The sequence below is a fragment of the Primulina eburnea genome, chromosome 1 (genome assembly GCF_022965805.1).
Source record: "Primulina eburnea isolate SZY01 chromosome 1, ASM2296580v1, whole genome shotgun sequence".
NCBI lineage: Eukaryota > Viridiplantae > Streptophyta > Magnoliopsida > Lamiales > Gesneriaceae > Primulina > Primulina eburnea.
The window spans coordinates 59,609,372-59,633,365 of NC_133101.1; the positions used below are offsets into that span (position 1 = coordinate 59,609,372).

At 35.3% G+C, this 23,994-nt stretch overlaps 1 protein-coding gene and 1 pseudogene across 1 annotated transcript; both read left to right on the forward strand.

The window, feature by feature from the left end:
- The first annotated feature begins 12,192 nt into the window (after positions 1 to 12,192).
- Positions 12,193 to 13,780, forward strand: LOC140835303 (transcription factor MYB59-like). Its single transcript, XM_073200795.1, has 3 exons — positions 12,193 to 12,521; positions 12,634 to 12,763; positions 12,922 to 13,780. The coding sequence occupies exons 1-3, from the start codon at positions 12,365 to 12,367 to the stop codon at positions 13,442 to 13,444; spliced, it is 810 nt and encodes a 269-aa protein (XP_073056896.1). The 5' UTR covers positions 12,193 to 12,364; the 3' UTR covers positions 13,445 to 13,780.
- A 3,545-nt stretch (positions 13,781 to 17,325) lies between these two features.
- Positions 17,326 to 18,262, forward strand: LOC140813346 (ACT domain-containing protein ACR9-like; annotated as a pseudogene).
- The last annotated feature ends 5,732 nt before the right edge of the window (positions 18,263 to 23,994 follow it).

Sequence of the window (23,994 nt, forward strand, 5' to 3'; positions counted from 1 at the left end):
CTTGTAGATCCTCCAAACCAATCCTTTCTAAAGTTGTCATCAGATCAATTTCTTTTCTGAGACAGATTTGATTAGATTGATCATCTTTTCTTCTTCAGTTAAAGGTTTTGACACCACTCTGGCCTTCCCTTGTTGATGTAACAAAGGTTCGGTACCAAAGGATGGTGGTAACCAGCCTCCTGAAGTTCTTCTACTAGAACTTGGTTGTTGTTCTAGTTTCTGTATTCTTGTTTGAATATCCTTTAAGATCTCAAGAATTTCTTCTTGTTTCTCTAGGACCTTTTCAATCCTTTGAGGTACATAATATAGCATATTGCCATAATTTTGTACCGTTTTCTGTATTTCTCTAAGATCCAGAGAGAGCTTAGAGGAGTCTGGTACTATCTCCAGAAATTTATTATTCTGAATCATAAATTTTTACCTGAGGGTGCTGTTGCTTCCCTTCGTAGATCTTCTGTTTATACAGATCTATTGTTCTCTGAAGAATTTCTTCTGAGTAGATTTTGAAGTATGTTTTTACGGTTCTTTAAACCTTGTAAACGCATACCTTTCGTTCTGAGTTCAGTGAAGCATGTACTTCGCTGTAATTCTTGTTCTAATTGAATTATTTCTAGGGAAATAAGTTCAATTTCGAGCTGGATGGTAGTCCCTTGCATATTTAACAGATCATTGAAGATCTGGTCTTTTCGGCCTGTAAGAGTTTACCTTTTGTGTATGCAAGGTTTTGCAAACACTGCTGTCTTTCATCAGGAGATAAATTTCCTTTGTTCTCCTGTTTCTGATATCTAACAATAGTTAGATAAACTTGTGTATATTCCAAAATATTGGAATAGTTCTTGTAAATTATTCTCCTCGAACTAAAGTTCGGATTCATAATTTTTTCGAAATTCTCCTTCTCATACATTTAATTACTAGTAATAATAAAATTTTCGTGTTTGAAATAAATTAACCATGCTCTGATACCATTTTGTGAAGCGCGGAGGATCAATTAAAGAAAATAGAGAATAAGGGTAGTTTTGTCAATTCTATAGGTTTAGGGAGTTAAAAGAGAGTTTTTGATGGCTAAGGAGTTAGGAACAAGTTAAGTTTGAGTTTAGGGATTTAGGAGCAATTTCCTCTTATATTAAACGAGGAAATATTACAAGAAATGGAGTAAAATTAATAGAGGGATTTTTCGATAATAATTTAATTTATAAAAACCGAAAATACAACACTATCTAAATGTACACGCACCTTATTCTTTATTTTATTCACTTAAATATACCAAAAATTTTCTTGATTTATTTTTATTCAAAATAATAAAAAATTTTGACTTATTTAATTACATTTGAGGTAAGAGATAAATATGACCATAACAAAGTCGATATTCTTGCATCTTTTTTATACATACATATTTACTCTCCTTACCACGTATCCTTAACATATTTATATTTGAGTGAGTCTCACGTGAGACCGTCTCACGGATCATAATCTGTGAGACGGGTCAACCCTACCCATATTCACAATAAAAAGTAATACTCTTAGCATAAAAAGTGATACTTTTTCATGGATGACCCAAATAAGAGATCCGTCTCACAAATAAGACCCGTGAGACCGTCTCACACAAGTTTTTGCCTTTATATATTTATACATTATAAAATTCAGTGTGGTATCAGATAAAACTATTTTTGGCATATTTAAGTGAATTTTAAATTTAATATTTAATAATTAAAAAATTAATAAAATGAATAATTAATAATTTCATTTATTCTTCTATTGAACTATATATTGTAACTGCTACTGAATTTCATCACACGTACGCATGAAAAATCACATAGTATTAACAAAATTTCTAAGAAAAATACGGTTTTGATTTATTTATTTGTTAGATAAATATTATTGTTAATATTATTAAGGAGAGTTTTATTTATGACAAAAACTTGTGTGGGACGATCTCACAGGTCGAATTTGTGAGACGGATCTCTTATTTGGATCATCCATGAAAAAGTATAATTTTTTATGCTAAGAGTATTACTTTTTATTGTGAATATGGATAGGGTTGACCCGTCTCACAGATTAGTATCCGTGAGACGGTCTCACATAAGACTCATTCCTTATTTATTTACAATCCAAAAAATATTGATAACACTCCACTTTTTATTCTATATCTAGACAAAAATTTGTGTGAGACGGTCTCACGGGTCGTATTTATGAGATGGATCTCTTATTTGGGTCACCCATTAAAAATTATTACTTTTTATTGTGAATATGGTAGGGTTGACTCGTCTCACAGATTATGATCCGTGAGACGGTCTCATATGAGACTAGTTCTTTATTCTACTACTTGACAAAATTGTCCTTATCTATGATTATATTTATTATATAAAAGCTTGATTGGCATTCCAAATTTATATTTTGCTTTAAAAATTAAACTTATTATGTTGAAATCATAATTAATTTTTACAATATGTAATTGATTAAAAAATATAAAATTTGCACTTCAAGTGCAAAAATTTTAATATATTTTATCTCGGATTTTACAAAAAAAAAATTAAATTAAATTTTGGTTACATCAAATTAAATGTCAACTCCTAACTAAAATTTACATGTACAATATGATTTGTTTCTCTCGTTGTATCGATTATTAATTCCAAATATATGAGATGGATGTGTGGCAAAACGTGTAAGTATATAATTAGGAATAAAATTATTATGAATTATTTAGGTGTTTCTTATAGAGATGAAAATTTGAATAAATGTTGTTAAGATCGAATGATATATTAGATATTGGTTTAAGATATGACATGCGGAAAAAATCGTTTAGTTTGGAAAACTAATATCCATGTAACCGACAACGCAATTAGCTGGAATGTGTTATGATGATATAAATTATCTTATTTCAGTTCATTAATATTTTGAAAAATTGAACAAGAGATAATACAAAATTCATGGGAGAAATATTTTTATTCATATTTTGATTAGATTTTTTGGGAAAAATTATATTTATTTGTCTCTAATTTTTGAAAATATTTACTTAATTTTCTTGCTTAGAAATAAATTATTTAATTGGTAATAAAATCAAGTGATTACACAACATTATACACATTATTTAATGTATACTTAAGCTAATTTTACAAATTCATAAAATATTTAGTTAAAAAATTAAATAAAAAATTAGTTCTTCTATTTTAATTTTTTACTATGTCAATATTAATAAAATTCGTTTAAACTTTGATTTTTTTTGGAATTTCATAAAAATTAAAAAATTATCTATGTTAAGAAATATGGTGATATTTGAAAACGGATTATAGTATAAAAGTTTATATATCATATATGGAAGTTAGTTTATATCAGGTATAATTTTTGTCAAAATATGAGAGTAAATAGGAACGTGATTTATACTTTTTGGAGTGTAAATATCGCTCTCCTATTATTAATCACACATTAAACAATTTCAAATTATAAGATATTTTTATAAGTTACACTACGACAAAAATATGCACTTAACACAAACCTAATGGCTACAACAAGTCTTACAGAAACTAATCCCATGATGCAATATCCCACTTCTAAATGTTTTCTAATGATATTGTTGGATGGTGCTATCATATTCAAATCGTAATAATATATTCTACCATTTTTTTAGATGATGCTGGCGATTAATTTGTTCACATCTGCTGCCGCCTCCATCGCTGGAATAAAAGCTAGGTGATGTGAACTTATTTTAATTAAGTTTTGAATTCATCAATAGTGGGTAAATTTTATTGATTAAATGTACATTCATTGAACCTTAAAATTCAATTTACAAAGCAATGACTAATTAATTGATTAATGCGTCTTTTATCAATAGATGTAGTATTAATAATATTATTTTATTTCATGCTCAAAAAAATATTAATTTACATAGCTCATACGCTTGTTAGGGAATGCTCGAGTTGGTGGAGTAGGAAAGTGTTTAATCAATGGTAAGGAGTTTGATTATCTCTACCGAAATTTTCTTGGACGAGTATGACGTACATGATTTACCAAGCGTGGTTTAATTGACTAACATAGTTTGCAGGATATTACGTAAGTTCAAGAGTTTACCTAGTTTGCACTGATGGACAGTGGCTACGGGATTCTATCATCACCAAAAAAAAAATTATAGAACCAATACTATTGATTGTGAATTGTAACTTGTGAAACATAACAGATAAATAGAATTCTATATTTTAAGAAATAGGAAAAGAACATGTTAAGATCGATTGAAGGATAATCGTTAAGCTACAATATCTATTTCTTTAAATATTAAACACCAAAAAAAGTTTGGTTTACGAACTAAATTAGAAGACAATTAAAATAATCTCTCGTAAAAACCGATTAAACATTTAGTAAATTATTGGAAATATACGGAAGTTGAATGAGTAAAAACATTTTTAGTTGAAACATTTTATTAAACATTTGATATGCAATATTTTGATATTTGATACACATAAAATGTTTCACAAATGTATCTAAAAACAATATCAATAGTAAATAAATAGACACAAATTTGTTTATAGATGTTCAGAGATTAACAAATCATATGTCACCTTTTTTTTAACTTAGGAAAGATCCATTAGAAAACTTTGATTTATACAGCACCTTGTACAAATTCATTTTAACTTAGGACTTATCTATTTTCTAATTGAAACTCCTAACACACACTTGATTGTAGACTCTGACCTCACAATCCGCATAATATTTAAAGTCTCTTATTTCAAGACTATAAACACAATCTTTTATGTCTGTGTGTAAAAAGATTGTCACTCAACTATCAGTTGAAACTCAACCTTTTGTGTGTGAGTGATTTGTGTTTTGAAGATTTAATAATTTATAGTGTATATATCTCTCATATGTATCATCATACTTAGGCTTTCTCTAATTCTTGCTAATTTCTTCATGCAGTTTTCTCATGCTTTGAATCTCCAACAAAAAACTTGTATTTGATTTTCATGATGTTGTATTTATAGACTCCAATAATAATATGTATGCTAGATACAATAACATGACAATTTGGGAAGGTTTTGGATAGTTTATGACACTAAAATGGTCAAATCCGCCTAGTTGGACACTTTTCCCGATCTCTACTGATTTTGAGCTTTGCTCTCAGTTAGGATCGTCAGCTAGGTTGATCAATCGACTAGGCTAGTCAGTTAGGTTGATCAATTGGCTAGGCTTATTTCAGTTGGGATGAGTCTTGCTCATTTCATCATGTGCAAGACCAGTGGCTTAGATTTCGATTCAGACTTTAACTTATGAAGATGATTTGTAGATCATACTGAATCGTTCCATTAAGATAAACCAGTTGATCAGGCTGACCAAAATACCTCAACTACTCATGTACAACGGATCCTTACTGATCAGGCAAACTGATGATCTTTACCGCCAACAATTTTCTCAGATAACATTCTAATTTTCGCAAAGGACGAGAAATATGACGTCTCCAATTGAATTTTTTGTCTTTCGTTTTTATGGCCAATCATTTGAAACATCGATCTGTGAGATATCATTGAAATACTTCAGCTCTCCATTTTCAATTTAACTAAATTCGAGTTTCATCTTCCATATTGAGTTATTCACACTTAATTAAATATATTAAAAAAATAAAGAGTTTTTTTATCATCAAAATAATGGTTGCTAATATTTCTAAACACAACATAACAAAAAATATTAAACAGTAACTTAAGTTGGGCTGTCTCAACGATGAACAAATCATATTTTTTTAAGATATGATATTAAATATCATAAAACTATTAATTAAGTTGCCACCTTTAAAAAAAATCTTAAAATATTTTATAACTACTCTTTAAATATGTAAATATACTAAATCATGCTTATCTTATCAAACACTTTTCCATTCTTTGAAACACAACAACATTAGATTCATGTCTTCTCTTTTTAATTGGGAACATTTTCAACAAAAAATAGCCTAAGCAAGAAGAGTGGGTGTCATGTGAGACCGTCTCACGGATCTTAATTTGTGAGATGGGTCAGCCCTACCGATATTCATAATAAAAAGTAATACTCTTAGCATTAAAAGTAATACTTTTTCATGGATGACCCAAATAAGACATCTGTCTCACAAATACGACCCGTGAGACCGTCTCACACAAGTTTTTGCCAAGCAAAAAACCCAGAAATTCTCTTCAATAAAGCTAGTGAAGTATATATTGGGCACACGATGTTTCGTGATGCGATCCTGGTGAAATGGGTGAGCCGGGTCGGGAGCTCCACCGGATCTGCTATCAATATAATGATGGGAATAAGAGCAATGAGATATATCTCCGTAATATGGCTTCAGCTGTAACCTGCACACAATGAAAGGAACTCGTGAATGGGCGCCGGAGGGGTGTCCGGCGTGACCACTCCGATGCTTAAGTCAGCAGGGTACTCAAGCAATAAAACCAATGTAGCCAAGTGATGGCTGTGTGATTGGTGTGAATGAATGAATGAATCCCCTTCAAATGTAAAGAGAAAACCTGGTATTTATAATATGAGGAGTAATGATGACCTCGTTCTCCGTGCTACCTAGCTACTAATTATAGTAGGACGGCTGAGCACACCCTATATTCTGACATGTCAACTCATCGGCACGGTGTCAGAGATGGGACAGTCGCCCACATCCTATTCTGCTAGTATACTCGAGTGCGGTGCTCATATCGAAGTGGCCGGGTAGAATGCCTCCCTGGAGATTTATACAAGAGCCCGGGCCTATGACTGCCCGGAGAGTCGAGCATGGGCTTGCACCTGCCCGGCTCCAGAAGAATCCACCTGCAGACTTACTCGGATTTGGGAATCCATTTGATATTCCGGGTCATCCATGACCCGGGCTCTTACAAGGGTATCATCACACATCCCTTAAATAGTCGGGCTAGAGTCATACTCGCTGTCCCGATCAGTCATGCTTGGATTCCCAAAGAGATAATCAATCTTGTTCTATAAAAGCATCGGGGGCTTCATGTCTCCTAGAAATGAGAAGAAATGCCGGAGTATCGTGCCTCATGGACTTGAGATAAGATGCCAAGGCCTTTTGTCTCTCGGACTTACTGAATAACCAAGGTGCGGAGCCTTGGGCCGGGGAGCAGGTCCCGGGACTTGGAATGGTCGAGGTGCGGAGCCCCGAGCCAGGGTACGGATCCCTGGACTTAATAGATAACCAGGGTGCGGAGCCCTGGCCTTCATAAATGGTCGAGGTACGGAGCCCCGAGCCAGGTTTGAGAACCCTGGGCTTATAAATAACCAAGGCGCGGAGCCTGGGCCTTCATGAATGGTCGAGGTACGGAGCCCCGAGCCAGGTTTGAGAACCCTGGGCTTATAAATAACCAAGGCGCGGAGCCTGGGCCTTCATGAATGGTCGAGGTACGGAGCCCCGAGCCAGGGTGTAGTGCCCTGGGCTTATCAATAACCAAGGTGCGGAGCCTTGGGCCGGGGAGCAGGTCCCGGGACTTGGAATGGTCGAGGTGCGGAGCCCCGAGCCAGGGTACGGATCCCTGGACTTAATAGATAACCAGGGTGCGGAGCCCTGGCCTTCATAAATGGTCGAGGTACGGAGCCCCGAGCCAGGTTTGAGAACCCTGGGCTTATAAATAACCAAGGCGCGGAGCCTGGGCCTTCATGAATGGTCGAGGTACGGAGCCCCGAGCCAGGTTTGAGAACCCTGGGCTTATAAATAACCAAGGCGCGGAGCCTGGGCCTTCATGAATGGTCGAGGTACGGAGCCCCGAGCCAGGGTGTAGTGCCCTGGGCTTATCAATAACCAAGGTGCGGAGCCTTGGGCCGGGGAGCAGGTCCCGGGACTTGGAATGGTCGAGGTGCGGAGCCCCGAGCCAGGTTTGAGAACCCTGGGCTTATAAATAACCAAGGCGCGGAGCCTTAGCTTCATGAATGGTCGAGGTGCGGAGCCCCGAGCCAGGGTACGGATCCCTGGACTTAATAGATAACCAGGGTGCGGAGCCCTGGCCTTCATAAATGGTCGAGGTACGGAGCCCCGAGCCAGAGTACGGATCCCTGGACTTAATATAATGTGCCGAATGCCGGGGCCTCATACCTCCCGGGCTCTGAATATGAGTGCCGGGGCCTAGTATCTCCCGGACTTTGAATATGAGTGCCGGATGCCGGGGCCTCATACCTCCCGGGCTCTGAATATGAGTGCCGGGGCCTAGTATCTCCCGGACTTAAAAGATTTTGTTTCTCCTGCTATATTAGTTTTATTAAAAACCAAATCACTAACCTGGAAATACTGAATCCGAATTCATTTTCGGTAGAGTGAAATTCTCTAGTTGAGCTAGACTACAGCTGTATGCTACTGAGTACATAGCAAATACTCTTCCACGTCAATCCGGAATAGCTGCTGAGCTTCGAGCTCATATAAAATCCACATATAAGATCTGAATGCCGAGCTGGTCGGACTTCTATGTTTGCCAAGGAGAGTTGGGCTTACTGTGGTGCCGAGCAAGGTCGGACTTGCTTCGAATGGAAACCATATCTACGTCTTGAGCTCAAGTTTCCCACAGACGGCGCCAATGATGCGATCCTGGTGAAATGGGTGAGCCGGGTCGGGAGCTCCACCGGATCTGCTATCAATATAATGATGGGAATAAGAGCAATGAGATATATCTCCGTAATATGGCTTCAGCTGTAACCTGCACACAATGAAAGGAACTCGTGAATGGGCGCCGGAGGGGTGTCCGGCGTGACCACTCCGATGCTTAAGTCAGCAGGGTACTCAAGCAATAAAACCAATGTAGCCAAGTGATGGCTGTGTGATTGGTGTGAATGAATGAATGAATCCCCTTCAAATGTAAAGAGAAAACCTGGTATTTATAATATGAGGAGTAATGATGACCTCGTTCTCCGTGCTACCTAGCTACTAATTATAGTAGGACGGCTGAGCACACCCTATATTCTGACATGTCAACTCATCGGCACGGTGTCAGAGATGGGACAGTCGCCCACATCCTATTCTGCTAGTATACTCGAGTGCGGTGCTCATATCGAAGTGGCCGGGTAGAATGCCTCCCTGGAGATTTATACAAGAGCCCGGGCCTATGACTGCCCGGAGAGTCGAGCATGGGCTTGCACCTGCCCGGCTCCAGAAGAATCCACCTGCAGACTTACTCGGATTTGGGAATCCATTTGATATTCCGGGTCATCCATGACCCGGGCTCTTACAAGGGTATCATCATTTCGTATTCCCTTTACTCACTTATGCAAACATATTTTCGATTCCAAGTAGAGGGGTGGATCCGGATACTGACGGTGGTAGAATCAAGGATCTTCTTTAACTAAAAAATTAATCAAAATTTATCTAGAATTTTTTTCCTCAACAAAAGAATATCCCTAACCCTCTCGATTTCACTCACCCCAAAATTTATTTTATATATATGCCCATTTGTATGATACCATTGTAGCAAAGTGTTACAATTGCTAAAAAAAATTAATCTTCAACTACGTACCTCAATACGTAGTTGGTATATAAATGGGCTATTTTAATTGCATAATGTTGGATTACGTAAAATTTAAGATGATTTGTAAAAAAAATTCTTCTAAGAAAATATTGCAATTTAAGACACTTTAAATTATTTTTTGTGTATAGTTTTAATCATGTAATTAAATTTGTTTGACGTCGGCAATGGTCATTGATATTGGCCCTTTTGCGTTTGAAGCGTCTTTTTTTTTCCCAATTTCTCATGCATTAATATAGATGGCCATTGCTGGTGTGAAGGGTCACTATTTGATTTGAAGATCAAATTAATTAGCATCCAGCTCTCAGGTTTTACTTTCAAATTAGTTTTTCACCCGTGCGATGTACGGACAATTATTTTATTTAATTATTTATTAAAATTAGTATGTATGATAATTTATTCCTTTCTCTATAACATGACTTTCATAATATAGATCTTAACAATGAAACACTGAATTAAAGAGCTAGTCTTTTTTATATTTCTATTGAAAATTGATATCACGCTTGTATTAGACAATGAATGACATAATGTATTTATCAATAATATAGTACTCACATATAAATTTATGTATTATGTAGAAAACAATAACTGTAACAAAATAAAATGATAAACATTATACAAACGTTTAATGTGATTTTAATTTCAATAAATAATTTAAATTAAAATACAAATAAACTAAATGGATTATAGATCATATAATTAGAAAACAAAAACAAATTACAAATTTTGAAATATTTCCTTAAATACAATATTTGTCGTTGAATTTTTCGGGTTGCTATCACTATCAGATATCAAAATTTTTAGATCCTTAGGATCCGTAACTTTGGATACAGCAATATACAACTGACCATGACTAAAAACAAGGTTCCTCAAAAAAAATAACAAATAATTTTACTTTTAGATAAATATAAGTAACTAATGATCTACTTGTGATATTGACTGTTTTGGCTTAAGGCCTCACGACTTTAAAACGCGTCATAACATTCGACCGACGTATACATACACTGGCTCTGATACCAAATGTAATGGCTCAGCCCATTTGTGATGCATCTTTAAAATGTGACATTTGTCCTCATAATTTTAAATTTTTTGATGTATATATTTTTGAAATACAACGAAATTAAAGGCACTATCTTTACACATTGCTTTAATATATATATATATATAGGTATTTGCACATATATTATATGTGATATTATATATAAAGAAAGCAAAACCTTGTGCCCAACACGCATGAAAGCAAGAAACGGTAATATTTATCTAATTTCAACAGTCGCATCCTCAATTAGAATACTGGTGATTCGTCAGATTTTCGACGTTTTCTTAATATTTTGGAGAATAACACATATAGCACTAAATGTTGTTTAGTATACTTTTGGAGTGGAAGAAGTGTGTTTCCCCCACGACGATCAGATGAAAATAAAAATGGTAATAAAATTGTAAAAGGAACGGTCAGTTATGAAAGTTGGAACAACATATCAACCACTTATCCAAAGCTGCTGAATAAAGCCACTTTATGAATGGGCTTGCATCATATGGCCAATTACTTGTACAAATGGCACGCGTGGATTTTTGTTTTTTTTTTTTTTTTTCTCGAAAGCACTAAATATATTGAATATGATTTATTTGGTATTGATGTTCTTTTACGTATCACATGTTACTAGAATAAAACTTATATTGTACACGTTAAAATTCATATCAGCAAAAAGATTGGTGAAAATAAAGTAAAACGACCACAATACTTCGAAATGAGGAGAAAAAAATATTTTCCTTTTATTGTTTTAGGTAGTTTTTAACGTGTAAAAATGTATTTTGTTCCTGTCGCATGAGCCACGTAGAAGAATATATATATCAAATAAGTCATATTCAGTAGATTTAGTGGTTTCTGACAAAAAATAAATAAAAATTCAAGTTGCTTGATGAATGTCGAACGTTGATAAGTTATAAGAATAAATCTAAAAAAATCAAATTATAAGATTAAACTTGCAATTTTCCGACCTTGTATAAAATTCTTAAAAAGGAAAAAATGATATTTTATTTATTTTTGCCTTCAATAAATAAGAAAACATCAAAGTTTTGAAATTTGAAATGTATTGGGTTTCTCAAGTATTAAAGTTTTGCTGCCATAAAAAAAAATGTATTAAAGTTTTGCTCCTACATTTGCTAAATGCGGAAAATATGTGGGATTCTCTCAATCATACAGATAACTTATAAGGAGGTTGATACTAAATTAGAATCCATCAAATCCAAGATGATGGAGCAAATCCCTCGTATCAGCTATATATCAAGAGAATATGGGGACAAATATTTAATATTTTGAAAAGATAAAAAATCTTGTGAGATGGTCTCACGTGTCGTATTTTGTAAGACGTATCTCTTATTTGGGTCATTCATAAAAAAGTACTACTTTTTATGCCAAGAGTATTATTTTTTTATTGTGAATATTGGTAGGGTTGACCCGTCTCACATATAAAGATTCGTGAGACTGTTTCACAAGAAACCTACTCTTTTGAAAATTCATTGTATTAGTTTGCATTATACACACTTTTAAAACGAAATCTTCCGTAATAAAAAAACAATATTCTATTTTATAAAAAGTAAATTATGTTCCGAATTATACGCACTTTTTCACCAGGATATGTGAACCATTTCTTGAAAAGTCAAAAACAAACAAAAACATGTAGGAGTCAAAAACAATGTAAAGAATATATTGAGAAAAGGAACGCCACTAAAACATTTGTCCACCAACATAAAAACAAGGCTCTTCCATTCATTGCAAGGAAGAAATATCAAGAAAAATATTGACAAGACAATACCCTCCACAAGAAATCCCGAGCATATATAAATATTCACCACCACTCCTCCATTAACATCACAAACTTCTGGTTACTCAGAAGAGCATGAGAAGAGACAGTAGGTACAGTCAAAAAGAACAAGGAAAAATGGAGAAAGATGAAACGAGGAAAGGGCCGTGGACAGAAGAAGAAGATGTCCAGCTTGTATTGTACGTGAACTTGTTCGGTGATCGGCGATGGGATTTCATCGCAAATGTTTCAGGTTTGAAGGTGGCGGGCGATCCGATGTTCCGGTAGGCTTGTTTTGGGCATGAATCGGTAATTTTTGGAGAGCCCAAAAAGATTCACTTTGAAAATTGATTTTGTTGTCTTAGGTTTGAAAAGAAGTGGGAAAAGTTGCCGGTTGCGTTGGGTTAATTACTTGCACCCTGGCCTCAAAAGGGAAAAGATGTCCCCTCATGAAGAGCGCCTTGTTCTTGAACTTCACTCCAAATGGGGAAACAGGTTACTTTCACTTTTCTTAAGTATATTTTTCAGCTTTCGTTAACAGGTGTGTGTGTATCTGGTTGATTGTGATTTTCAAATTTGAAATAATTATTATCTTCGAACTAGTGTGTCATATTTATTGTAGGATAGTATTTATAAAATTAGTTAACTTGCAGATGGTCAAGAATTGCTCAGAAATTACCTGGTCGCACCGATAACGAAATCAAGAACTACTGGAGGACATACATGAGGAAAGAAGCTCAGCAGCAGAAGAAGAAGAAATCAGTCAGGTCTCCATCATCACCATCATCCTCAAATTCTTCATCGTCATCATCGAATAGCCCGATCCTGGAGTATCCTCCTGTCATTGAGACGAATGAACGTAGCTTCTTCGACACCGGAGGGTTGGAGTTGGTTGATCAGGTGCCTGGAGAAAAGAAAAGTACTGAAGGGGAGAGAGGGGAAAGCAGCAAAGTTTATTCCATGGATGATATATTGAGAAGCCTTGAGTTTGCTGAGGAGAATTGCAACCTCACAGCTCAGGAAATGGCTTCTTCCACATTTGATTATTACCCAATTGACTCCTTGTGGTCCATTGATATTGAAGAAGAAACCAAGATGCTGATGCAGCCAATGGGTGGCCATGATCTTCTCAATTATTTTCCTTGTTATAACAATAATTATCACTCAACTGGCTAGCTACATGCAAGCAGCAAAATCATTTATTTAACCATTTCAAATCTTCTGGTTTTTCTAAGTATATATTGTTAAGCGTTGATAAGTGTTCGTGGGAGACATGGCGAAGCGTACAAGTTCAAGTGTAGCTGAAGATTTGGGGTGAGTTCTAACTTCTGTACATTTTTAGGGCTCCCTGCAGTTGGTTCCTTTTAGATACTGTATTGTGTACGTAGGTTCTTTACTTCCTACTTAGAGGTGAAGTCTAGATATTTTACGATTTGGTTGTATATCAAATAATCTCCATTTGGAGGCATGTGGTATTGTAACATGTTTTCGTATTAACCAATATGTGTGTTATGTTATGGCAGTAGGGTTATTGATGATTTTGGGCATCGAAAATACTTTTACTTGTTCGATCCAGTTTGGTTTTTGTGATGTTGCCGACATGCGGCGAAAGTAAGGACTAAAATTATGAAAGTAACAAATATTGATTGACTAGTTAGAAAACACTTGTGTGAGTTGGTCTCACGAGTCAATTTTGTAAGATAAATTTCTTATTTTGATCATTCATGAAAAAAATATTATTTTTATTACAAATATAGACATAAATAATCCGCCTCATGGAATTCAGAGATTAAAAAAGAAAAGGCAAAAACTTGTGTTAGACGGTCTCACGGGTCACAAAAGTCTTATTTGGATCATCTATGAAAAATATTTTTTTTATGCTAAGAATATTATTTTTTATTATGAATATCGGTAGGGTTGAACCGTCTGACAGATAAAGATTCGTGAGAACGTCTCACAAAAGAACTACTCAAAACAAAAATGCCTTAGTCAGCGCACGTTCTTGTACGCAGCTGCAGGTGGACATCTATTGTCAAGGAACAGTGTTCAACTCAGAATCAATGGATGTTCAAAAATTCTCTAGCTAATTTTCTAGCAGTTGTGACTTTTAGTTTGTTAATTAACTTGACATGAAGCTTTTCATACGTTTTAGGGAGTGTTTGTAACTTATATAAAAAGAGCGATTCTTAGATGCTTGATCACAAATTTACAAAAAAAAATAATTGTAAATATCACTTTTTTAAAAGGTTACAAACACATTATACGGATGAAAATTGAGTAGGTCTTTTGTGAGACGGTTTTACGAATCTTTTTGTGAGACAGGTCAATCCTACTGATATTCACAATAAAATGTAATATTTTTTATAGATGACCCAAATAAGATATTCGTATCACAAAATACGATCCGTTAAACCATCTAACACAAATTTTTATCATCGTGAAAATAAAGTCTAAAAAATTATATGATTTGGGTATAGTAAAATGCAAGTGAGTGGGTGATGCGATCAAGATAGGTATGAAGCATGACAAGTCATATAATTCATGGTGGCCAGTTGGCAAAGGTATCCATTTATCTACTAGATTCTTTGTTATCCAAATTTGCTAATATTTTTTTTAAGCGAGATACTAAAATTCTATCTTCTAGAACTAGTTAAAATATATTAGTGCACAGATACACACGTGCATGTACAATATTTTTTAAATGAATTTTATTTATATTTAATTAAAGGTAATATCATAGTTCTAAAAATTAGTAAAGGACTGTTTTGTCATTTGAATTGATTATATTAATACGAATGTTATATCATGAGTTTTAAAATTTATCGATGGACTAAAGTGCAATTTAAAATGTTGAAATAAAAGTAAAAGAAAAAACAAAATTGCAATGTGTACAACATATAAGGACAATTTTGGAAGGAAAAAATGGTCTTTTTGTCTCAATTAGGAAAATCTATGTACTAGTGCACTGACACACATATTGGGTGCTTGTACAATATTTTTTATAATTCATTTTATTTATATTTAAATAGAGATCAAAATATAATTATAAAAAATAATACGGACTACATTGCCATTTTTATATATGAATTCTAAAAACCTATAGGAATAAAAAAAGAAACAAAAAAACTCAAGTAATAATTGAACCTGCGAATTGATGCTTAGGGTCTCGAACTTAATAATATAGTATAGATACATGTATACAGTGACTTGCTTTAAAATTTTAGCATTTTATTAATATATATATATATATATATATATATATATATATATATATATATATATATTTATTTATTAAAACAGATCATGACATCACTCAAACTTAATAATATAGTATAGATATAGATGTAAGTATTAACAATGGCGACAATCTATCCTACGGTTAGTAGTAATAATTCTTATTATTCATATAAATTATATATATTATCATCTCATCTCATTAACCAAATTATACTCAACTATTATATTCATAGGATGGAGGTCGACTTGTGATCTCAGTTCTGATTTGTAATTAAAAATGTTTGAAACCTCGAATTTTGAGTTTAATGCATGAACTCAAAATTCTTACATATTACATGAGATTTGTGTATAATTTATGCTTTCGAACCGATTTATAACTTACGAGCCTTTGATTGTAATGAACTTTAGCTCAAATTGACTCGATTTGACTTGACCTATATCCCAAACTAGGTCCGAAGTGTTCGTCTCACAAGTAACTATAATTTTATTTTTTACGTTATTATTGTAAAATATAAATGTTTTCCTTTAATAATATTATTGAAGATAATCAAAATTACTTATATTTTAAATGTGGCATAATTTATTTTTTTTTTTTGAAAATAAAAATATAAATTTGAAAACGTGTGAATGTTTAAGAAGCGTATTTTATTATATTAACCTCAACAGAATGGGTCTCTGTAGCCATATGAGTTAGTTGAATAACTCGTGCAGTATTCAACTAAGAAGGGCTTTCTCCGTTTGGTCCAAAAATTTATTGGGTTTTGACATGGGCTTCCGGTTATCGCTAAAACAAGGTTTTTCAATGGAAATTAAATTTCCATTTAATAATCATAATTTTTTTTTTTATCACAAATGCATATTATTTTGAGATTTCCTTAATTTGAAGGAATTAATGTATTGTGGTTTTCTTCCAAAACCATATGTATATTGTATATCTTGAATTGTCTTCTTAAAAATTCAAATAAGAGAGCCAGAGAAAATTAAAAGAGATAGATTCAAAAAAGTTTCAAATGTACATTAAATTACCCTCAATAAACATATATATTACCCTCAATAATAATCAGAAATGTTGACACCCAATGCATGCAGTTCGAGATTTCCATAATTTCAAAGAATTAATGTATGATATAATTCTGCCAAAAACATCCAATGTATAATTTTTGTCTCTTGTGACGATGTCTTATTTGAATTTTAAATTAAAATAATACAATATTACATATTATACTAAAAACCAATTTTATTTTATTTATCTTATTAAATTTATCTGCTTTAAAAGTGAAATATGTTTAAATTTATCTTATCCGAGGTTCCCATCCTATGTCAGGAGTTCGTTAGCAATCAGGATCCTTGATGGCCGGGTGCCCGTGAAATATTTTTCTACCTCACGGGAGGTAATTTTAAATTCTAAATCTATGTTTTTGTTCATAGTTTTTGGTTTTCTTTTATGGACTTACCTGATGTATTCTTGAATGCGCAAGGAGCTTCGTGGCATCATAAAAGGGTTAATATCTTTTGGAAAATATGATGGTAATCTCTTACTTCGTTATCGTACATGTTGAAATTTTGGTTTTTATGGAGGCGCTAAATGCATAATATGAATTTGAGCGTCATGCTGGTGGTAAGACAAACCACCAAAAACAACCACATATATTTCGAAAATGAGAAGACCGTCTATCAGATAGCTAAAGAGCACCTCAGGCAGGCGCATGTTATTTAATGCAGTTGAGACAATGACTGGCTCCCAGATAAATCAAAAGGCCTTTCTCAGTTGGCAAGGTAGTGAAATTAATCAATTATAGTATGAAACCTCTTTTACCGTCTGCAATTTTCTGGTGTCGCTCATTGCTTCGTGAAATCATGCCAATACCTTGAACCCAGCTCATTGCTTCGTGAAATCATGCCAAAACCCCTTTTCAAGGAGTTGAAAAGGGCTAGTGTAAAAACTGACAATACCTTGAACCCAGCTCATACGTTACTTCGGATCAATTCTGTAGATCACGAGGGTTTCCTCTTATGACATCATGCCAACATTGGAAGACTGCAATATCCAGGTATAAATTTCTATTCCTTGTGAATATTTTGTTTTCCTCTTACTCTTTACTTTGATGAAATGCTTTGCTCTTTTTTTACATCTAGATAGCATGTGGTCGCTTTTCCCCTGTTAACAAGGGGATCCGAGGATTAGACCTATTTATCTGGTATAAAGATGGGAAAAAGATAGTGAATCCTGAAAAGCAAGATGCACTCGATCTGCTTCCGTTTGAAGTTGGAATTGCTTCACCCACTACGTGTTCTTATCGTTGATCGTGGCCCAGACACCGAACTTTTGATCTCCAATATAGTGGAGCTATCTGGAAGAGGAAGACCACGAGTTTTCTATGATGTTACTTATGCCCTGATCAAGAGTCTTGGCATCTGCGTATTCTCGGTAAGTGGTAGTAAACATCACGTAATGTAGCTTTCACTCTTCAAAAATAATCTGTTTTGCTGAACAGCTCTTCAACCGAAAACCGTCAATTATCTAGTAAGGCCGTCCGGACAAGATTAGAAGATCGCTGATGGGTTGGTAAAGCTTCATGTATCTCTCTTAGTTTGTCTCATGTTTCGTGGCGTACCCTTTATCCAAAAGAAAAAACATAGGTAGGTCGATGTTAAGTTTCTGTGTTGCTGTGATAAAAGATATGAAGAGGGATTCGCCCGAAGGTGCCTTGTAAGTGTATGTTGTTGATTTGTAGTTAGATTGGATGAAGCATAGTTTTGTTTTACTGCTTATATTATTTAGTGTGGTTACTTCCAAGCTAACTTCCCTAGCTAGGATTTCATCCTTTTGTAACTTTGTTGGGATAATAATTGTAGTTTTTTTGTGAATGAACAACATTATTTAGAGTAGATTTTTTGTGAGACGGTTTCGTGTGTTGGGAAATTACCCCGAAGCGATGCCGATCACGATGATAATATTGCCGACAAATTGCGGAATAAAATAATCAACAAGAACACAAGATTTGCGTGGTTCACCCAAAAATAGGCTACGTCCACGGAGCTACTGCAGATCTTTTATAACAGGAGAAATATTACAACAAGTGTATACAACAATACACTAAATATCTCACACTCCCAAACCCGAGTATAACCGAGAAAAAATATTTTCTCTAACTCACACAAGAGATACTCACAACTCTTTGTTTTCTAAAGCTTAAAAGCTTCTGAATGGGATGCAATAAACTGAAACGAAAGAACTCTATTTATAGGTGCAAAAACGCGTTTCCAACGCGTTAAACAATTCATTTCCTTCGTCAACAAATGTTGCACGGTTCCTTGTCAAATTCCATTTCTTTAACAAAGCATGTCGACAACACATGCAATATATTAATTTGATTAGGACAGCTTACCTAACATTTCTCCCACTTTAAGACTTGATTTCAATCATGACTTCACACCATTAATGCAGCAGCTCATATGTCCTCATTTATTCTTGCAGTCCAACTAAAGTTGAACACAACTTCAGTTTGTCAATGGTTACCGTCTTCGTAAGCATATCGGCTGGATTTTTACTTCCAGGAATCTTCTCCAGCATCAAGACTCCATCTTCCAGCACTGATCTGATGAAATGGTACCTAACCTGTATATGCTTTGTCCTAGCATGATAAACAGGATTTTTTGCTAAATGAATAGCACTCTGACTGTCACAGTGTAATGTGCTATCTTCAAGCTTCTGACCCAATTCTTCCAGAAAGGATCTCAACCATATCATCTCCTTGCTAGCTTCTGTAACTGCTACGTACTCAGCTTCAGTAGTAGAAAGTGCAACTATCTTTTGCAACTTAAATACCCAGCTTACTGTCGTACCACCTAATGTGAACACATACCCAGTAGTACTTTTCCTGCCATCCAGGTCACCACCCATGTCGGCATCGACAAAACCTTGTAAGCCCAAATTTGACCTTCTGAAGCACGGAGATAAACTAGCAGTACCTTTCAAATACCTGAGAATCCACTTAACTGCTTCCCAGTGTTGCTTTCCTGGATTACTCATAAACCTGCTCACAACTCCCACTGCATGTGCTATGTCTGATCTTGTACACACCATTGTATACATGAGGCTTCTGACAGCAGAAGCATAAGGAACCTTATTCATATAAGCCTTCTCCTGCTCCGTCGATGGTGATTGTGCTTTGGTTAGTTTGAAATGGCTTGCCAAAGGAGTACTCACAGATTTAGCTTCATCCATATTAAATCTGCTAACCACCTTTTTCACGTACTCTTCTTGAGATAACTTCAAGAATCCATTCACCTGGTCTCTAAAGATCCTCATTCCAAGGATTTGCTTTGCAGCACCCAAATCCTTCATGGCAAATTCCTTTGATAAATCTTTCTTGAGTTTATCAATTTCTTCCAGACAAGCTCCAGCTATCAGCATATCATCTACATATAGCAGTAGTATGATATAAGAACCGTCAAACTTTTTTACATAACAGCAGTGATCAGCTTGACACCTTAGGAAACCATTTTTACTCATGAATCCATCAAACTTCTTATACCACTGTCTTGGAGCTTGTTTAAGACCGTACAAGCTCTTCTGAAGTTTGCACACCATTCTCTCTTTTCCCCGTACTTCAAAGCCCTGTGGCTGCTTCATATAAATTTCTTCATCTAGGTTACCGTGAAGAAATGCATTCTTTACATCCAACTGCTCCAAATGTAAGTCTTCCTTCGCCACTAGTCCAAGTACTGTCCTGATAGTGGTTAATTTAACCACCGGAGAGAAAATTTCGTTGTAATCAATTCCTTCCCGTTGTTGGAAGCCTTTTACAACAAGTCTTGCCTTGTACCGCTTGCTACCATCATGCTCTTTTTTTAACCGGTACACCCACTTGTTATGTAACGCCTTTTTTGCCTTGTGGAAGTTCTGTCAACTCCCACGTCTGATTGGATGACAGTGAATCCATCTCATCTTCCATGGCCAACTCCCACTTGACTGAATTATCATTTTTCATTGTCTCTTCATAGGTCTCCGGTTCACCTTTGTCTGTCAGCAAAATATAGTGAAGTGCAGGGAAGTATCTCTCAGGTGGTCTAATGGTTCTCAAAGATCTCCTGAGTTCAATCACCGGAGTTTGTGGGTCATCATCTTGTGCAGTTTCTTCTTCATCTTCCTGGTCACGGGTTTTCGATTCATTCACAGGAATGTGTGTCAATGGCACTTCATCAATCTTCTTGACTTCAGGACATTCATCTCCAGCTCCAATGTCTGACTTGTCCTTGTACAAAAGTTACTCATTAAAGATTACATCCCTGCTCCGAATGATCTTACGATTTTGGTCATCCCAGAAACGATAACCAAACTCATTATCTCCATAACCAATAAAGAAGCACTTCTTTGATTTCGGATCAAGTTTTGTTCTGCTTGCTGAATCAATATGAACATAGGATAGACATCCAAACACTTTCAAGAAAGAAAGGTTTATTTCTTTGCCGCTCTATACCTCTTCGGGTATTCTGCAGTCAAGCGGTATCGAAGGTCCTCTGTTGATCAGATATGCTGCAGTGTTAACAGCATCAGCCCAGAATGATTTTGGCAATCCAGAATACAATCTCATGCTCCTTGCACGTTCATTCAAGGTCCGTTCATCCTTTTAGCTACACCATTCTGTTGAGGTGTACTAGGAATGGTTTTCTCCATCTTGATCCCGTTCTGTGCACAATATTTCTTGAACTCATAATCTTCATATTCTCCACCACTATCAGACCGTAAGCACTTCACCTTCAAGTTGGTCTCATTTTTCACCATGGCTTTCCACCTTTTAAAGGTCTCGTAAACATCAGATTTATTTTTCAGAAAATAAACCCAAACTTTTCTACTCGAATCGTCAATGAATGTGACATAGTATCTCGAGCCTCCAAGGGATGTCACAGGAGATGGTCCCCATATATCACTATGAACCAGCTCCAACTTTGCTGCTTTCGGTTCTCTACCACTTTTTGAAAAGCTCACCTTCTTCTTCTTTCCAAAGATACAGCTTTCACATAGTTGGTGTTCAACGGTCTTTAATTCTGGTAGCTTTCCTTTTGACACCAAAATCTTCATTCCCTTCTTACTCATATGTCCAAGTCTATAATGACATAAACTTGAATTGGCTCCAGCATCCACAGCTGCTAGTGTGTCTCTGCAACTGGAAGTCATATACGGTGTTCCAGTTTTCTTTCCTCGAGCAACGATCATGGCTCCTTTGTTCACTTTCCAGGAACCATCACCGAAGGTCACATTGTGGCCTTCATCATCGAGCTGTCCCACCGAGATCAGATTGCGTGTCGATTTTGGTACATGTCTGACTTTGTTGATTTTCCAGACAGATCCATTTGACATCTTCATTCGTACATCACCCATACCAACAATTTCCAAGGGTTTTCCATCAGCCAGGAAAACTTTTCTGTAATCGCCACCGATGTAATTATCAAATACATCGCGATCACCAGTGGTATGAAACCAAGCTCCCGAATCCATAACCCAAGAATCAACAGGGCTTTCCATGGATAATAGCAGAGCATCATGTACTTCCTCCATGACAGCATTTGCATTATTCTTCGTTGATCTGCAGTTCTTTTTCAGGTGACCAGTCTCACCACAGCTCCAGCACTTCATATTATTTTCAAAGATGTTTTTGTCTTTTTCATTTCTTGATTTGGATCTACCGCGCCATCGGTTGGAACTCCTTTCACCACTCATGCCTATTCCTCTGTTATCAAGATTTAGAGCAGATCTCGATGATGTTGCTTCACCCGAGTCTTTCCTGCGAACTTCTTCAGCAAGGATTTGATCTCTAACATCATTGAGTTGTAGTTTCCCTTTTCCAACAGAGTTGTTAACCGCTGCCCGCATCGGTTCCCAATTGTCTGGTAAAGACGCCAGAAAAATAAGTGTCCGAATCTCATCATCAAATTTGATGTCCACTGATGTCAGCCGGGAGACAATCGTGTTGAATTCTTTTATGTGTTTTGCCACCGAAGCACCTTCTCCCATCTTCAAGTTGAATAACTTTTTCATGAGATGTACTTTATTATTTGCCGATGGCTTTTCGTACATGTCTGACAAAATGGACATCATCTCCTCCGTGGTTTTGGCCTCCGCCATGTTATGCGCCACGTTCTTTGATAGGGTCAATCGTATGACACCTAAAACCTGTCGGTCAAGGAGCTCCCAATCATCATCCTCCATCTTTTCCGGATTCTTTCCTGATAGAGGTTGATGCAGCTTTTTACTGTACAGATAATCGCTTATCTGTAACCGCCAGAACGAAAAATCTGTTCCGTCGAACTTGTTGATTCCCGGTCCCGATCCATCATCTCCGGCCATCGCTACTCTAATCTTAGCAAAAAATCTAAAAAATCTTTTCTAATGTGGAAGATCAGACAAAGCTGCAACCACAGAGCATACTCAGAATTCTGAAGAATTTACACAACAAAGCTCTGATACCAGTTGTTGGGAAATTACCCCGAAGCGATGCCGATCACGATGATAATATTGCCGACAAATTGCGGAATAAAATAATCAACAAGAACACAAGATTTACGTGGTTCACCCAAAAATAGGCTACGTCCACGGAGCTACTGCAGATCTTTTATAACAGGAGAAATATTACAACAAGTGTATACAACAATACACTAAATATCTCACACTCCCAAACCCGAGTATAACCGAGAAAAAATATTTTCTCTAACTCACACAAGAGATACTCACAACTCTTTGTTTTCTAAAGCTTTAAAGCTTCTGAATGGGATGCAATAAACTGAAACGAAAGAACTCTATTTATAGGTGCAAAAACGCGTTTCCAACGCGTTAAACAATTCATTTCATTCGTCAACAAATGATGCACGGTTCCTTGTCAAATTCCATTTCTTTAACAAAGCATGTCGACAACACATGCAATATATTAATTTGATTAGGACAGCTTACCTAACATCGTGAATTTTTATCTGTGAGACAGGTAAATACTTCCGATATTCACAATAAAAAGTAATATTATTGGCATAAAAAATAATATTTGTTCATGCATGACCCAAATAAGAGATATGTCTCATAAAATACGACTGGTGAAATCGTCTCACATAAATTTTTACTCATTATTTAATTCATATGATAAAAGATTTCCTGTAATTTAGTTATCAATCTCTGTATTCTAGTGCATTACACAATTGGTAGATTTGACTAAGTGACATGGCTTGACTTTAAGATATTTCAAAGAGACTTCAAGTTCTTTTGTCTTTTTAGTTTCTTAAATCACAATTCTACGTGTACAAGTGAATGTCATAGTTCAATTTGAAACAAATCGCATTTCCGATTTACCAAAAAAATATAATTTTTAATTTCTAAAATATTAGTTTTTTTATTTTAAATACGAACTTGATCGATCTGTTTCAAGTACATAAAAATTTTCGCTGAAACCGATGTGGTTTCTCATGTTAAAAAAATTAATAACCTTTGTTCAATGTTA

What these genes read in the sequence shown, in the direction of transcription:
- LOC140835303 (XM_073200795.1), top strand. Translation starts at nt 12,365, where the DNA reads ATGAGAAGAGACAGTAGGTACAGTCAAAAAGAACAAGGAAAAATGGAG. An exon ending in TTTCATCGCAAATGTTTCAG is followed by an intron (nt 12,522 to 12,633) that starts GTTTGAAGGTGG and finishes TTGTTGTCTTAG; the next exon opens with GTTTGAAAAGAAGTGGGAAA. An exon ending in CACTCCAAATGGGGAAACAG is followed by an intron (nt 12,764 to 12,921) that starts GTTACTTTCACT and finishes GTTAACTTGCAG; the next exon opens with ATGGTCAAGAATTGCTCAGA.